The sequence below is a fragment of the Epinephelus fuscoguttatus genome, linkage group LG1, assembly GCF_011397635.1.
Source record: "Epinephelus fuscoguttatus linkage group LG1, E.fuscoguttatus.final_Chr_v1".
NCBI lineage: Eukaryota > Metazoa > Chordata > Actinopteri > Perciformes > Serranidae > Epinephelus > Epinephelus fuscoguttatus.
This window is the reverse complement of record NC_064752.1, coordinates 28,188,829-28,207,741: the sequence shown is the minus strand read 5'-3', so window position 1 is coordinate 28,207,741 and position 18,913 is coordinate 28,188,829. Positions and strand designations below refer to the sequence as shown.

The 18,913-nt window shown below is 41.8% G+C and overlaps 1 protein-coding gene across 1 annotated transcript; it reads right to left on the bottom strand.

The window, feature by feature from the left end:
• Positions 1 to 12,245: 12,245 nt before the first annotated feature.
• si:ch211-157b11.8 (fibroleukin) lies at positions 12,246 to 17,694 on the bottom strand. Its single transcript, XM_049583912.1, has 6 exons — positions 17,112 to 17,694; positions 16,227 to 16,422; positions 15,798 to 15,875; positions 15,603 to 15,715; positions 15,204 to 15,466; positions 12,246 to 13,549 (listed from the first exon to the last, which is right to left on the bottom strand). The coding sequence occupies exons 1-6, from the start codon at positions 17,388 to 17,390 to the stop codon at positions 13,207 to 13,209; spliced, it is 1,272 nt and encodes a 423-aa protein (XP_049439869.1). The 5' UTR covers positions 17,391 to 17,694; the 3' UTR covers positions 12,246 to 13,206.
• Between the last annotated feature and the right edge of the window lie 1,219 nt (positions 17,695 to 18,913).

Here is an 18,913-nt window from a genome sequence, read left to right as displayed (position 1 = left end):
TCATGTGCTGGGAATTTTTTGCAAATGCCAAATGCGAGCACGCGGTATTAAACCACGGGTGTAAAGCGGTCTGGTTACAAACAGGCCGTGTTAGATGTTCTTGATATTTGAAACTCATAGGCCAGGAGTGTGGGATTGATTTTATTTTCATTTTATTTTTTTTATCATAGTCGAAATCTTCCAGCACTTTATGTGGCTGTTCCTGAAGCATTGTGTTTCTTGACATCATGAAAACAGTGAGGATGATTTGATTAGGCCACTGAATGAAGTCAAAATTGACAAAAATTTCTTACCATAACCCTTTATCTCTTATTTTTAAAAAACAATTTCCTTAAAACATAGACCACATTTCAGTTAAGAGAAACTTTATTACCAATTTCTGGTGTCTTAGAATTAAAAAACACTTCATGATTAAGGAAAACATCTTGAAAAAAAATCCCAACTCAACATTTCCCCCCCTACCACCACAAAAGCTGTAGTTGCACACTTCACACAAAGGTTTACAAAATCAGTGTCCTGTAGGCACAAAGAATGAAGAGGAGCCCATTGTAGTGTTAAAGCATTGTGCACAAGTGTGTGGGGAGTAGTGGCCAGTTATGGCAGAAAAGGTATTTTTCCATTATATACAAACTGGATGCTTAATAACTTGGCAGCTGCAGCAGCCCTGGGTGCTGCTGATGGTCTCCAGGGTAACGCAGATAACAGCGCAGTCATTTTCCATATCTTACAGTCTATTATATTCAAGGATTAGTTCTCCTTCCCGAAAAGGTCAAACATAAAGTCAAGCCAGCCAGGAGTGCTCCTCCTCCTCCACCTCCTCCTCCTCCTTCACCCTACAGTGACAGAGCATTTCCCATTTTTTCATATTATCTAGTTAAACCAGTGTGATGACCTTCGCTGACATGCTTTGATAGATGTACACCTCCCACAGCAGACAACAAACCTCCCTGGATTCTCCTTTCAGGACTCAAGTGTTTGTGGTGTCGAGTGGGGTTTGGTTAACCATCACTGTGCATTGTAATTTTCTGTTACACTTGTGTCTTATCCCTCTAGAATCATCCCTTCTTCACCTCTTTTACTCACTGTGACCCAAACAGTGCTTATTCTTGACTCATGAGACAAAAACAAAGATGTGATTTGTGCAGTGCCTTCATCCTTCATCATATGGATCTTAAGGTTTGAGTATTTCTGTGGCAGCAGCCTGATGGTTCAGGAGCTGTATATTCACAAAGCTACAGTAGCTCCTATAACTGTCAGAGTTCAGAGAAAAGTCCTAAAAATAAAGGTGTGTCAGTTCTAACTTTAAGAATCTGACTGTAAGTTTTTGGTTTAGGAGTAATTATTAAGGTATTTTGGTTAAGTTGCTCCTGAGTATGAAGTTCAGGCAGCCCAGAGGACGCCAAAGACCTACACACAGTCAGTAGTGTGCTGCAGGTAATGTGCCTCATTGCATAGGTGTTTAGGAATATACAACAATTATGTTATTTTAAAAGCATATTTTGATGGCTAAGATAAAAGAAGACAAAACTGTATACACCCCAAGGAGGAACTGCTGTGCAGTAGTTGCAGTGCAAAGTAAAGAATCTAATCATAAGCTACAAATCCAAACTATATGCCAAAAACAGATTAGACTGCTGAGTCAATAACAATCACATCGACTCACCAACAAATCAGAACATCCCAATTACACCACAGAGGACAGTTTGCACAACTCTACACGTGGTCACTGAGAAAACTGCTTGCAGTGCTGATGAACTTGAAATATTTTGTCTGTAAGAATTATTCCTATAATCACAAGTCTGCTCTGCACTTTCAAAATAGTTACCACATTGAACAGAAAAAAGCTGATTTATGACCATTGACAGATTACCTGTAGAGAGTTACCCCATCAGACAATGAAGATTTGATAATCTATTCGGTTTATTTTAATGCTATCCTTAAAAAAATAAAATAAAATTAATTTTTAGTTTTGAATTACATTCAATTAAATTTGATTTAAATATTTGTTTATTTAAAACAAATAACTTTTGATTTAATTATTTTTTGTTGAATTTGATTTAATTATTAATTACATTTTTATTAAAATATATACATTTATTTGATTTAAATATAATTTTCATCCATCCATTTATTTTCTAACCGCTTATCCTCTTGAGGGTTGCAAGGGGGCTGGAGCCTATCCCAGCTGACATCGGGCGAGAGGCAGGGTACACCCTGGACAGGTCTAAATATAATTTTATTATTATCATTTTTTATTTTTTTTTTTATTCTTAATTTATTTGATTTAAACACATTCACTGACACAGACTCGCCAGTCAAACAGTCACTGTAGTGGCAGTGATTGTATGATGAGTAAATTCATTCAGAAACATGATGTCACCCAGAGGAGGCACTGTTGAGGCAACAGGCCTAAAACCGAAATCTGAAGTGGTGTAAAATTACTACACAAGTTTCCTCGAGTACTGTACTTAAGTACAATTTTGAGGTACCTGTACTTTATTTAAATATTTTCATTTTCAGCTACTTTATACCTCTACTACTACTCCACGACAATTCAGAGGCGAATATTGTACGGTTTACTTCACCACATTAATTTGATAACTTACTAGTACGTTGCAGATTCAGGTTAACACAAAATACACTTCACTGATCCACGTGGGAGATTCACAAGCGACCCTGCAGAAAATAAAGTAATTCAAATTAGCCCCACCTTCACCAGTTGCAACATTAAAGTGATGGAGGCAACACATTAATACATTCAGAATTATTTGTCAATATAATTGCACCATTTTGCACGAGCATTTTAACTGGTGTTACTTAAAGTATATTTTGATGTCAGTACTTTAAATTAACACAGTATTTCAACACAGTGGTACTCAAGTTAACGTTCTTCCGTCTGAAGATTTGTCATCTGATTTTGAGTCCAGTCTGAGAGAGACTCGTCCACCACATCCTGTATGTTAAAATTGGCACGTTTGTTCTTGAGGACAGGTTGGCCATGATAGCTTTAACCCTGAAACTGTTCTCCATCTTTACTTTAATTTGTAGCTCCACAGGCCTGTTATTCAAGATTACATTATACAGTGTTTTTATTATTTTCTTTTTTAAACTGGACTCTGTGCACACAGTACACTCTCCTGCTACATCTCTCTGAGAGTTTCGAGTGTCTCCAGTGTCTTTTGAATGTCCCTACTTGATCTCACTGTGTGCAGTCTCGAGAAGAATCTGTACAAAGTCATTAGAGGTCAGAGGTGCACTACTTCACTTCCTGCCCAGAGAGCAGCAGGAAGTGAAAGTTTACAACACCTTGTCACTAACAACCTGTCAGTCAAACTCAGTTTCACCGGAGCTGTTCGGGGAGTTGTAGAATTCAAAACACTGCTTTTTTTCTCAACCTGCGAGTGCGTCCGCTGGTGAGCAAGAGTGCGTGTTCAGATGTGTGTAATAGTGTGTGTAATAAGGACTGGTCAGGAAATATGTGCTAACTGGACAGAGAAGTTGATAAGCTGCACATGGTCACTTGAAATTGAATGTTTTCTGCCAACGTTTGTTCTAATTTATTGAGTAGATGTTGATATATTTCACAGGATAAGAGAAATCTTTGACCTGCTGGGGGCGCTATATACAAAGTCAGGGGATCACCTAAGTCAGTAGGATTCATCCTCTGGGAACCATGACTGTGCCAGCTTACATGCCAGTCCAACCAATAGAGAATTTGAAGTTGATGTCACGCTGTGTTAAATTTTTTGGACATGGGCGCCATCTTGTGAGGATCGTGCTGTGTTACCTGAAGCTGTTACATTGCACAAGCAGTGGTATTTGGAAAACTAATCACGATAAATTGCATTGACTCATATGAGATCAACTTAGAATTGTCTTCACGTGTATGAGCCTCAGATCCCACCCTCTACACGCCCACATTCAACCATGAATTACCAGTGCAAAGCAACTTACGGATGTTGATGCATCGACATGAGCCTGCTGATCAGTTGTTCTTTATGGGGAATCATGGCAACAACAGAGTGTCCCCACAGTATTTAGGTGTTTACAGCTATCCGACAGAATGTGTCACAACTTGCCAAAGTAATGGCATCAGTGAGTGCTTTCCCCACTCTAACTCAAACTACATAAAAATATAAAGTAACAATAATTGGGTGTCGGGGATGGTTTCAGTATTTAAATAAGTGTCCTTAAGTTTGGCAGTTTTTAGTTGGTGCCATGTCTCATATGTGAGTTCAGTTTTTTCCAGTTCATTTAAAATTCCATCTCTAAAATTTCTTGGACAATTTCCAGCCAGTAGGTTTACTTTGAGCCGGTGTCTGGCAACAGCTTTCCTACTTGCTGCAAGGAAAACTTTAGTCAAGTCAATATCTTTTGTCATCACAACACCTGTTCCTGAGTTACATCACAAGGCTGGTGTTTGGGATTTCATGTCCCAAAACATTTTTAACAGCCACATTAATATTTTCCCTGACCAGACTTTGATTTGAGATTTGAGTTGGCTTTTTACAATTGAAAGATGCTTATGGAATAATTATGGCTCACAAATAACACTGCTGTAATGAAAGTAAAGGATAAAGTGGATCAATGAGTGACGTGTTATATGAAGTGAATTGTTATGTGTGAGAGACATTATCATACATGGTACCACCTCACCATTTGTGTCGCCAGTTTCCCCTGTTTCCAAATGTTCGTACGCATGGGTCAGAGTTTGTTTGTTGTTATAAAAACAACTTTTGTGCGTACGCCTCTTTCAAGCCCTGTTTTCTGCCCAGCAGTTACAATATGAGACCCCAGGCTGAATGCATACACTTTGGTAATAAAAAATAGCAGAGCGTGTACATTACAAGATGGCGCCTCCATCCCACATGACCTGATGTACCTTCACATTCTCAATAGTTTAGATACTATCCCGTCTGGACAAAAATGGTGGACTGACACCCACAGAGCCATGGTCCTAGCATGGTGCTCAGATTGAGCAACAGTGTCGTTTGCTTTTCATCTTCACTGTTTCAGTCCATGTTTCATAGAGAAAACTGGAAGCTGTGATTCACCTCCAGCAAGAGCTAAAGGAAAATGACATGTCCACACCTTAAGCGACAAAGACTTTACTGCAGAAGGTAACCATGTGCTTTATATTGTATAAAGGCTGAGTTTGTGTGTGTGTGTGTGTGTCTTTGCTCATTCTGTGTTTGATCCTCAGTGATTGCGAGTCTATAAATCCCCTGACTTTCCTCCTCCTCCTGTGAAGAAATGTCTTGCTGCTTTGCTTAAGCTGATTCTCCAGAGCTAACCCGTCCTGCCTGTCACACACTCACACACACACACACACACACACACACACACACACACACACAGAGCAAATAAACAGGATCTGATCTCTTCCACCGTTCTGTGCTCCTCTGTCTCTTGCTCTGTTCAAGTCATGAAATGCAGTTACAAGATTTGTATGTGTGTGTGTGTGCATGTGCATGTGTGTGTGTGTGTGTGTGTGCTGGGGAAGAAGTGAAGTACAGTATGAAGGATGTGGTAAAGCATCCTAATGGTCAGCTGTGTTTCTCTTCTCGTTGTTGCTTTCTCTCTTGCACCTGCGGAGGGTCGTGGCAGGGTGACAAAACACAACACACACACACACACACACAGTTCATGTTTCATAATTTTGTGTGTGTGTGTTTGTTGGTTTATTAATTGTCAAACGCTTTTCATGGTATTTGGTGTGGATTACGATGAGCTGCTTCTGACCCGGTGGTTTCCTTTCATGTGTGTTTGTGTCAGTCGGCATTATCAGATTAGATAATCCTTTGATTTCAGAAATAGAGTCTGCCTGATCAGCATTCTCAATCTTGTCACCTTTCCTCTCGCTGCAGTATTTTCTCCTTCTCCCCTCCGTATCAGAGTGACAGTTTGGTGGATTATAATGGAAACAGTCAACACCAGAAACTCTGATACAAACAGGAACTGAAGAGGGCAACTGCTGTGAAGCGTTATCATCACATATTGTTTTGGGCGTGAAGGTTTTAATCAGTATTTCTAGATACATATTTTTTCTTTACTTAAAGGGACAGTTTACTCCCAAATCCAAAATACATATTTTTCCTCTTATCTGTAGTGCTATTACCAGGTTACTGAAGATAATCCACAGATCTTGTTGTGAGCAGTTTTATGTAGGAACTATTTTCTTTCTACTGAACTACAGCTGCCAACTGTAGGCCTATTACCCTGCAGAAGGAAGCATGCATCTACAAATTCACCTAGCACCACTGAGCTAGCTAATGTTACAGCTCAGCTTAGGAGAACGTCATTGATGTTTATATATCACACTGTCACAAGCCTCTCGTCCATGAGTAGATGCACGCTTCCTTCCGAATGGTGATGTGGTTGGCAGGTGTAGTTCAGTAGACAATAGTTTCTACATGAAACTGCTCACAACAAGGTCTGTGGATTATCTTCAGTAACCTGGTCATGATTTCTGGAAAGAGACATTGATGTGGAGTTTTTCAAATGTATGTTTTGGTGCTTTGAGCACCACAAGCTGAGTGCCATCTAGTTCTGCTATATTTACGAGAAGGCAGACATCTCTACAGCTGATATCTCCAACACTCTGCAACTCACACCAAAACAGTCTAGACTGATAAACAGCACTACAGGCAAGAGGAAAAAAGTGTGTTTGATTTAGAGGTGAACTGTCCTTCTAAATCAAAATTGGTCACAAAAATATTTTAGAATAGGCACACATTCACCTTTAAAGCTTGTTTTAAACAGGACAACAATCCTAATCTGCTTCTCTTATAGGCTACTCCTTTTCCACCAACCAGTTCTGTTCCAGTTCCTGTACCTAATTTTGAACCATTCAAAGCACTTCAACCAACAATAAATTGATTCAGAACCAGAAAAGTTGGTTCTCAGCTGGAACCAAAAAAACCCCCAGATTTTCTTGACCCGAGGTGCCAATTGTGACAAGAGGACGGAGAACTCTACAATGGAGAATTTAAATGAGAAATCATCAGGAAATAAAAGAGCATACGGTAGTCTCATTGGTAGATGGTTCATGATTTTTGGGGCTAAAAACAAATATCTGTAAAAACAGAACAAAAGTTTTCTGGTAATCAATGTAATCCATGATTTTGCTACCACTGTTTACTTTCGTTGTGCCCTGTGCAACGCCCTGCGTTGATGACATATCCTTGGTTACAGGAGTTTCATGCAAAACTAGATGAAATGCAAGCTGGTTTGCTAGATGCACCGAAGTTCCAAGAGTCCTGAACGGAAACAGATAAAGAACCCCAGATAATGCGGCGGAAAAGGGGTAAAAGTGAACCTACAATAGCTCAGTTTTTGACAGTTTGGGGGCAGCGGGATAAAGATGCAAACACTGACATATCATCACCTTACAAAGTTGAGAATGATCATATTTATAATAGTAGCATGTAAAATGTGAAAAGAAATGCCAGTAAAGATGAAAGGGTGTTGCACCAGGAAGCGCTGAAAGCCTCAACAGTTAATCGGGCTCTCTTTGTTCCAGAGAAACATTTTAAAAAATGGTGTCAAAGTTTGTTATCTTGACCCTTCAAACACTGACAACAACATTTCAAGGTTTCAGTTTATGGAGCCGAGGGAAACGTTGTGGGACAAGCCAGGTTACACTAAGACAAACTGAAAATGTATGTCATACACTTTCAGACTTTCTGGTCCATTGTTGATCATAGTCATGGGTGAGGGCTCACAATGCACTGCTGTAATCTTATTATTTTATTTCTACTGAGTTCTCATCAGCACGGCATCAAAGCACTTATCATTAATCCAGCTTTGTCTCTGCAGTGTCACATGAGTGTGTGACAGCCACTTTTTACAGCCACGTGGGAAAATGATTGTATCAGCATCAAGCAGACAACAAGCAGATGCTGCTCACGCTGAGTGTTAATTACATAAACATTTTAGTCCATTTAATGTTACTGTGTGTTACAAAATTTCACACACAGCACAGCCTCTGGTGTCTCTTCCCCTCCCTGAAAAAAAAACACTTTTTCACTTTCTTATACAGATCTAGAAATGACAAGAGATGGAGTGAGGCCTGCCATATGGCGCCCTCTGTGTCCTCCCCTCCCTCCTCTCCCCTCCTCACCCCAGCTCCTCACCACATCAGGATACACTTGTTCTGGTGAATTCCGGTTTCAAACGGAACGCTGCTTTGCTCTGGTTTTCTGCAGGACCAGTATTAAAAGCAGGCACATGCTGTCTCTTGGTGGCCCTGTGGTCAGGGAGGGGGAGCTTCCAACGGCCTGTTGTACTCACACACCTTTGAAACCTCACCCGCTCCTGCTTCCTCCCCCTGAGCCTTCCTCCCCTCCTCATCCTTGACAGCCCACGTGCTAACCCTTATCATGAGAGCAGGCTCAGAAAAAGAAAAGTTCCTCCCACCCCAGGCCGCGAAGCTCTTCACCTCCACTCGCCTCCTTCACGCTGTCACACCACTGATTCCTTTTCGACTGCAGACACACTGATGTTCAACTTGTATGATTAATTATCTTGATTTTAGATATTAAAACTGTAATTTGAATACAAAAAAAAGTCTTCAAATGTCTCAAAGTCGTCTCACTTTCATCTGTTTTCTGTCCTTTGACCTCCAACCTTAATTATGGTGCCCCTAGTGTTGAAAGGAAGCACTGCACAAGAGTTTTCTGGTTTGAGTTGAGCCTCAAATCCCCCCAAATTATTTAAAACTATTTAAAAAATTAAACATTTTGTTAGTCAAAATTGTTTCTGCAGTGGTTCTGGTTCAGTCATCAGTCTGATACATCAAAAGTACTGAAGTAAAATCACTTTCTACTGAAATATATATCTTTAATATGACATGATTTACCTTCTCATCCAGCAGTTTTCACATTAAAATGACTCAGTTATAATTTTCAACTGTTTATTTTCAATGTAGAGCACAATATCATTTGTTCTGTAGCTTCTATGCATAGAATGTTTCTGCCTTTTTGTGGTAGAGATGTGGTTTCTCATGAAAGTGCCAGCAAGATGGAGTGAAAATCATTTCCCAGATCTGTTCTTTGCAAAGCAACATTGCCACCTGGTGTTGAACAGAGACAGACTGGCTCACTGAAACTGTTTAAAAGTAGTTCAAGATGAGAGCTGATGGGTGTTGAACAGTGTATCTGTGAAGGCTGGACATTTTCTTGCTCTATATGAAATGCATGACCATCTTTTTAGTCAGGTTTCGGTCCATGCAGGTCCTCTGTGTGCCTGAACTAAATCCGAGGAAGGACTGGAACTTAAATTTTTACTAAAGTTAAAAAAAAAGAAGTCTTTTTCTGAAGCCAGACTCTGCCTGTACACATTATATTGTCACTATTTACCCACAGTTAGGCTGATTACTAGATGATCAGTAAAGCTGATCAGCATCGAAGGTGGATGGGTTGGTGGATCGATATCTCCTGGATATGAAACATGAAACAACATGAAACTAAAACTAAATGCATCGCAGTGGCAATTTGGGGATTTCACTTTTGTTCATATGATTTCCTAAGTACCTGTGACCATCATGACTTTTCCTGTCAGCTTGTGCATCACATAATAGCTCCAGAAAATACATCTTGTGCATGTCTGCCTCCAGAAGTGTAGACTGTGCTCTATCAGGAGCAACAACGTGATATAAAAATGACTTAGATGTCTGTTTTTAATCTGATGTCTTGTGGCACACAGTAACGAAAGACACAGGTCACAGGGGAACTTCCCTCAGAGGAGCGCAGGGTTTCTCAGAGGGATGTGCTGGCTAACCGCTGCCCAGGCTGGGCTTCCGGCCCTGGGGCAGCAGAGCCTGCCGGTACCCCCTCACACCCTGCAGCACTGCCACTATCACCCTACTCCAGACACTGTGCCAGGATACTGTGGTGACACCACCCTGGGCCTCTGTTCCTCCCTTGTCAACAAGACTGATGGATGCAGAGAGGAGAGGAGGACTCATTGATATCGAAAGTGACTGCAGCTAAGAATAAAATAAAATATATTCATTTGTTTATTTAATTTGGGCAAGATGAACTGAGAATGATGGATAAAATGAGAGGAAAAAAGGAAGGTGAAAGTGAGTAGAAAATGACAAATAGAGGGTACAAGTGATTTGTTTATCACTTATTTATCATCTATTCATTTATCACTAATCAGTTGTCTTTTTTAATGTTGGATTGAGCTGCATTTTAAAGAGATTCAATATGATGAGTAATTTCTCAACAATAGGAACTTTATTTAGACAGACAGGACCATGTGTTCATTCAAAACTGACCCACTGCAAATGTTACCACTTATCTTCAGCTAAAATAAAGCTTTTCTCTCACTCTTCAGTATGAACAGGAGCCACCAGGGGGCACAATGTAGAGCCTTTTTCAACTCAACTTCACAAGTACACACACACACACACACACACACACACACACACACACACACAATATCAAATGAGAAAGCTGATCTGTATAATGGCTTATATGGCTGATTGATCTTGATTACATCGTGTGTGTGTGTGTGTGTGTGTGTGTGTGTGTGTGTGTGTGTGTGTGCGTGTGCGTGTGCGTGTGCGTGTGCGCGTGCGCGTGTGTGCGTGTGTGTGTGTGCATTTATAGGCAAGAGAGAGAGAAGAGGAAAAGGAGCTTGTGGCTGCTTAACAATAATTAAGGCAGCATGATTAAACTGTCTTAAATTGAAGCCATTTTATTTCTAATGTGCACTTGTTTTAATGAAGTCAAGCACATCATGCACCTCCTTATCTGCTGAGAGAACCGCTGAGTCTTCTGTGTGTGTGTGTTTGTTCGACATTGCCCACTGTGTGTATAAGTAGTGTATGTGAAATACCATAACTGGTCTGGAGTCTGCCTGCAGTGAGTCTGTGTGTGTTCAGATCAGAGCGCTCTGAGCCCCCTCACTGGTTAATATTAGACACCCTGCTTGTTGGAGGGACTGACAGCTCATTGTGAATGCTGCTAAAATAGGTGCAGCCATGTACACACACAGTGAGACACACACACACACACTCACCTCCACACACAGACAAGCATCACACGTGAACGTCACACACCAACTCTAAACTCCCAGAAAAGCCTTTGTGAAGCTCAGCCAGAGAGGGAGCCGCCCGCCTGACGCCAACTCCAAAAAGCAGGTGAGGCTGGGTTTGTGTTTCTGTGTGTGTTTGACTTATAGTGGTGGGCGGAGGGCGGTTTCGTGGTGTGATGACAGGGTAAAGCTCATAATGGTCAGCATCAGTGTGTCAGGCTCAGGGCTGGGAAAGTATGAGCAAGGTAAGGTGAGAAAAATGGCTTCTCCAGAACTGGGCTTTTCTCTGTTTAGTGTCAAATCATGACTTATTTCGATTTGGCTCAGCTGAAGGCAGAATTCAGGGGCCTGTGAGTAAACACAGATGGGTTTTAACAATTCCTATCAGCTCTCTGTCACATGAACGATATGGTGATGGAGTCTGAATTTGAGGATTTGTGATCACCCAATGGTTAGAGCATCCTGCAGGATCGTAATGGCCTCTTAGCCTCAGAGAGTTTGTCTCTCGTGACATAACCTGACCTAAAACACGTGAGCTGTTGCAGACTGTATTTTAATGGCTCATGAAGCTTCAGCAGGTAGGGCACATACAGACTCCCAGTGTTAATTCATACAATCTTGCAGGAACACTTTGACGAACAGTTTGGGTTGAGTTTCTTCTTTATCCTGTTGAATGTGTGGCATCACAACAAAATCATCCTGATTGCAATTAGACACATGCCTCACCAGGCATCCTAGTGATTAAATAAAGTATCACAGAGTGTTATTTTTAATGTACAATAAAGACTCAGGAACTGTATTACAACAGTAACTTCTACAAGCAGTATTTTCGATAAAGGAACTGCATACCCAAAATGCTTTGCATATTTAGAAAACACAAACACGTTACAGCTGTAGTTGATAACTTTATCATTTTTTTCATATTTGCAGAAACTGTCACATAAATATATCCACAAAGGATTAAAACAGACAAAAAGGCTGTGAAAAAAATCATATACCTTCTAATGGCATTGCCTAGAATCTTCCGCAGCACGCCAAAAACAACCAATCAAAGCCAAGGAGTCTCTAAGACAGCCCATGTCAATCACTGCACATGAACTGAGGTCAAACAAGGCAGCACTGATCAAACATGAATCAACATTCTTGTTGCTGCATTGCTTATTTCTCATCTCAAATGTTCTCAGAAATATATTTTAGTGTACTGCTTAGCTGTAAAATGAGAAGGTGTGTGACCCAGCTGCCCCCAAATTTCTCATTTTACAGCTAAACAGTACAGTAAAATATGTTTCTGAAAACATTTGAGATGAGAAATAAGCAATGCAGCAACAGAATGTTGATAAACGCTGCGTAGTTTGACAGCTTGCCTGCCGCTCATAGGCAGTGATTGACAGCTGCTAGCATAGTGTACTGTAATGCCATTATAAGGACTACAAGAATGCAGAATAATATGATTGTTTTTTCATGGATCATCTGTCATATTTGCAAATGAGACAGATGATCCATGCAGAGTAATATGATTTTTTTTTTTCATGGATCATCTGTCTCATTTGCAAATATGACAAAAAGTTAGTTTTTATAAAAGTTACCAACTGTTAGCTGAAAACACCAATGCAAAAGCCACATTAAAGTGAGCGTCAACAGATGTTAACTGGCCGTTATGCAGTAACATTAGCATTACGTCATTTAGCTAACGTCAGTCATGGAGATGTCACCTAATCTGTACCTGTGTGTGGAGGCATCACGATATTAAGGCTGATTTATTGCATATATGTCAACACTTTGTATAAGTGTTGCTCGACAGAAATGAAACTGTTGTGCATCATTTCCAGTTAATGGCTCTCGTATTTATGTTTTCCTTTCATGCACTTGTATTTGTTGAATTTGCAAACCATTTGGACATGCAGTTTGTGCGAAACATCTCTGCCATCATAGTGAAGGAGCTCGATAAACAAAAGAATATTGTAATATGGAGTGTGGCCTCAAACAGTCTGCTAGTGGATGTTAAAACATTAATTTTTGTGTATTTATTTCTTTAATCTATTAGCTGCCATCTGCATGTAACTGTTAAATGATATGAAAGCTGCTCTAAGAAAAGTGATGTCCACACCGTGACTAAAACAAATCTGTGGTTCACACGATTATCTGTGAGAATTGTCAGCATCTTTATGATGTTCCTACAAAGTTCCTGGGTCTCGTCTTCATCTCCACCCTCTTGAAAGAATAGCGTTCTCCAGTCCGCCCGTCTGTCAGGATGTACCATGTCCCCCAGTAGATCCCATTGGTCACCCCACTGTAGCGCCCACGGTAATACCGTCCATTCAGATTAGCTGCCAGACAGGCATCGAACCACCAACCTGCACCGTAGTAATGACCACAGTTTCCAGCTGCATAACGGTCGTGGTCTCGGTCAGCTGTGCTAAAGGATCTGCCGTCGTGGTTGTAACGTTTGTTGTAGCTCAGTGCGTTGCCTGCATCACCAGAGTATTCTCGTGCTGTTAGACGATACCTGGGAGGAAGAGAAACAACGTATGATACCTTTATCAGGGTTGTGTGTGACACCCAAGTCTTTATGCATGTACTGGGGAACCAAATGGATTAAATACATAGACACAACCAGGCATGTGGTGACCCTACTGGTATAAAATCACAACCAGACTTATTAGAGGTCAGAGCAAATGTGTCTGTGTGTTGTGTGATTTTTAAGAAATCCTGCAATTTCTAAAACAAAAGACCCAGTTTTCATTTACGCAGTAGATGTTAGAAACTGACAAGCCTGGTTTTGTGTGACCTCTGTCAAGCAGGTAATGTTTCGGTCCGATTTATTGGTCTGTCGGTTTGTCTGTTTGTCAGCAGAATTATAAAAAAAACTGCTGATCCAATACTGGCCCAATTTTTATGAAACTTTGTGGGAGGGTGTAGCATGGGCCAAAGAAGAGCCATTTCATTTTGGAGAACACACAAAGCTTTGATGTTGTTGTCTTCTCAGAGGAAAATTTTTCAGCTCACAATAGTCTTATCTTTGTCTCATTAGAAATAAATAAGCTTCTTATTCTGAGATTACAAAATTTTGATCGGTTTCTAATTTGACAATTTCAGAAATTGTGCAGGTTCATTAATAAGCCAGTCAAGTTTTCTTTTGGGTCCTACTGTTATCTCAAGAGCTGATTATTTCAGACAAATATAGATAACTGCAGTTAGAGAGGAAACAGCGTAATAAGATCTTAAATTAGGATCAAGCTGAGACATGAGGAAGGATATTTCTCAGAAGGTGACATTAAGATGTATGAGAAAAATCTCATATTTATGTTATATTGAGCTCAGTTATGCGTAGGAGAAATAGGCTGGACAAGACCAGCACGGTCAGTGAAAGAGAGTTGTGGTACTCTAGTCCGGTCTTGGTCTAAAGACCCCTTCTTTTAAGTCTTGTACTGGTCATGGTCTTGTGCCTTGTTGGACTCAGACTTGTCTCGGTCTTGGGCTTGGCTACTGAGAGCTGAGAGCTCGTCCAGTTGTCAAACCATGTTGGCTCTGAGTTCAGGACTTGCCACCACAGTCTGCTAACAATAACATCACCTACAGCCAGTCACTAGCCATCTACCGTTAGATGACAAAATGATCGTGAATTCTACTGTAAGTGAATGTGGTTTCACCAGCCACAAAGAATTTGTGAGCAGTTTGTTGACAAAGAAGCACAAAGCCAAATACACATTTTGCAGCACGGGAAGTAGATCAGTTTTCTTTATAGATAGATTATGTTTGTCCATCCTAACACCTTAATTACTATATTAGCATTAGAAATACACTATTGCCTATTATGGTCATGAACAGGACCTAATTTGCTCTGGACTCCACTGCCTTGGACTTGGTCTTGACTTGGACTCAACTGGGCCTGCTCTTCTTGGATAAGACTTGGACTCGATTAAGTTGGTCTTGAGTAGCCCGGCCATCAAACCCAATCAAACCACATCCACAAAGCTCCAATGAAGCCAATTCTAAGTGTTAATGGAACTTATTTAAACTCTTAGACTCCATAAATGACAACCAAGAGGAATCTTTCTATACTCTGAATGCTACATATTCTCAGGAGCTTTAAGATAACGAATTCCACCCATCTAGTTATTGCAGGGAGTGTGTGTTTGTGCCTCTGTGGTGTGTTTTACCTCTGTGCCTCTGAGGCCACTTTGAAGTTGTTATAGGTAGCTTGGCGCTTCTGCTGGTGCCAGTCCTCCAGCTCGATGCGGAGTTGATGTTGGCCAGTGGCGGTGAGGGCGTGCAGCGCCACGTTCCCCAGCCAATGCTCTCCCTGCGGACTGCCAAAGCCCTCCTGGTATTCCTGCCATGTCCTGTTGAAGTCCAGCGAGCCGTCCCACCGATTCTGGATCACCGTCCAGCCACCTCCCGCCGTCTCCATGTCACATTTAGCCTGAGTCAAAACAAAGACTTTGATATTATAAAGCCTAGATTTTAGTGATCCACAGATAGCATACACATCTCTAAAAGAAGAGGAGTAGGGTGGGGGTCAGTCTGTGTATTTTACGAGTGTGGCGAATCTGAAATACCTCCAAAGCCGGCCTGTGCAGGTCAGGCTGGATGGTGTAGATTCCATTCTCTTTGATCCCGAGCCTGTAAATCTCGGCACAGTCCTGAGGATGCAACCTCTCCAAGGGGGTGACTGAGAACCATGAACAGTACACTTTAATTCAAATCATTAATCAGCAACAGTTGCATCATGTGATCATGTCTGATGCCCTCACCTGTGGGTGGATGTTGTGTGATGCTCTTTAGGAAGAGCAGCAGGTCTTTCTCCCCCTCTCTTCCCACAGCTGCACTCTCTGTCAACCCCGACAAAGACTGGGTTATCAGTGAGACATTGGGGTTAAAAATAGAAGACTTGTCTTGATATTTGACACAGAGGGGTTTCAGTTTGTATGAAGGCTGTTTAAATCTTCACATCGTGAGCCATATACTGTAGTATGTGTCTGTGTGTGCATGTACACAGAGTTTTTCTCATCCCTCTCAGTGCAGTTAAATTCCTATGCACTCACCTGTGACCGACACTTAGCAGGCCTCGTAGAGGTTCTGTTTACTATGTGTGGGGGAGTGCCTGCGCTGGTATTTCTATGTGTGTGTGTGAGGTTGTCTGTGTGTAGTAGAGGTGGGGGATATAAATGTGTACTACTCACCCAGTCGTTTGGCCATCGCCCCAAGGGCCTGGCTGTGACAGTGGAGGTCACACTCTGTCAACACAGCTGCCATTAGTGCCAGGATGGCCCCTAGGGAGTTGCTCTCCTGGCCCCCGTGACTCCAGGGGCCCCCTGTTTCCTGGAGAGAGCGCATGCAGCGCTGCAGCTGAACAAGACGCTCTTTGACACCTCCAGTCTGCAAAGACAGTGCTCACAGGTACTTCTTGATACGACATTGTTACACACAAAACTGCCAACTCCTCTGTAATTATCAAGGAAATTTAATATGCATAAATGCTGATGGGTGAAATGATGCTGTAATAAATCAAGCTGCGGCTGTGCATAATCATGCATCCTTCAGTTTGGAAGATAACACCTCAGAGGCTAATCCACTCTCAAAACTCACAGCTCAGTTTTTTGTTTCACACTCAATTTGTCTCTCACACTTACATCAGCCATGGTCACGTCCCTCTCACACACCTGTTGCTGCATGAGCTCAGCACAACCATATGATGAGGACATTTTTAAAGCAGACCTAATTTTATCCCTTCTTTGATTGCTGACTGTCATTGCTCCATGGCTGTTAGGTGGTGCCAAGTTTAGTGTGCCCACTGTCCCGTGAGAAAGGACCTGCTGACCTGTGCCTGGTAGCTCACTGCTCAGTCTCCCTGGCACACGTGTATGAGACGACATAGGGGCAGCTCTGTTTCAACTTGTCTATCACTGTTTATGAACCACCTCACTGTTACACAGCTGAGAAATATCTGATTAAAAGTTCCTTTATCTGGCTTTTCTTAGAATAACACTTGAGATATTAAACAATGAAATTCATTGAGAGAAGTACAGCCCATGACCTCCCACTACACTCAAGGTGATGTCACTCACCTTTGGCTGAACCTGGGTGATGTCGTGCCTGTGCTCCACCTTCCGAGGAGCATCTGAGATTGCTGGAAGTAAAAGCCCCATCCTGCAGGCAGTTGTCCCAGTTTGACCCTCGCAGGCCCCGGTACCTGCTCCTGCTCCCGTCCCAGGCTGGATGGGAGCAGCCACCAGACTGTCCCTGCAGGGAGGATGCGTGCAAGCTGGAGATGCATCGGAGGACAGCAGTGCTCCCGCATACAGTGACAGCAGAGAAAGGAAACTGAGAGAACCGCGGGGAATCATGGGAAAGTGCAATAATGCAGGCTCGTCCTGATCTTTGTCTTAAACTCTTGAGCAGTGGTCCACCTTCTCCTCCAGGAGGAAAGCTGCCTTTCTCTGAGCTGTAAGTTGTTTGTCCTTTTGTTGTTGAGGGTCCTCAGAAAACTTTTACTTTATATCTTAACAGCTGCCTCTTCAGGTGGAACGTTTTTGCTGACCTGTCCTTTTTGTTTAGATCTCTCTATTGTTTTATACTCTTTGAGCTTCTTTCATCCTCTACGTCTTCTTCTTTTTTTGTCCTCAGTTCAGTTCACTGCCCGTCCTCCTCTTTCTCCTGCTCTCTGTCTGTTAGTGAGGTTGCTTTGGCTCAGATTCCTAGATAACTGCGGCACTCTTTGCTGTCTGACACGGACTAATGCACCCACCCCCTGATGCACGCACACACACACACACACACAATCTGTCCATCTCCTTAACTCATCTCATTCTCTCTTTTAGACTCCCACACAGCCACACACACACATAGGTGCACGTTTGCACACACACACACACACACACACACACACACACACACACACACACACACGCACATGCAGTGTAACATTATGCAAACAAATCTTTCATAGACTAATGGACTTGTTAATGCTGTGGATGAGTAGCACTTTGCCTGCCTCTGCAACTATACTTGTCTCACATCCTGTATTTTCATGCTAACATAACTTTCCTAACCCATACCCAGTCTGAACAGACTTTAACCCCCTCTTACCCATCAACATGCATACAATGTTTGCAGAGATGAAAATGCAGCAGATGCTTAAAGTATGTGGCTCCTTTCCTCCTGTGCACCATTTCCTCGCTCACGTCCTTTTGTGTCACAGTGTTTGTGTTTACAAACGGCGTTCCAAAGAGGCCATAAAGACTCTACATTCAATAGGATGGAGAGGGCAGGAATTCCTCTATAAACACCAGTCATCAGGATTCTGCAGAGGCACACTCCCACTAACAAGGAGCACAAACACACACGTAGGTGGACATTTAAGCATGAGCATGGAGCAGTATGAAATCTCTGGATTAATGATGTGAAATTTCTGATGAGTCAATGGCAGCTCTCTGTTATTTAGAGTTTAAATGAAGATTTCAAAGACTCAAAAGAGAGTTAGGAGCCTAATTTAAGTTACTAAATTCACGCACGTTTCTCTTGGTACATAATTATGTGTAAGATTTAAAGGTATCTATTGGCAGAAATGGAAAATAATATTTATAACTATGTCTTCATTCATTTATAATCACCTGAAAAAAAGAATCACTGTGTTTTCGTTACCTTACAATAAGCCGTTTGTATCTACATACAGAGCGCATCCTCTTCCACAGAGTCTGCCATGTTGTTTTTCAGTAGCCCAGAATGGACAAACCAAACACTGGCTCTAGATAGGGATATTCTTGTTTTTATGTCAGCCACTGTAGTTCTTCTACACACTTGGACACACAAGGATGGATTCCTGAATGGGCCTGTTGGGCACAGGCCCAGGGGCCCAATGTGTTATGGC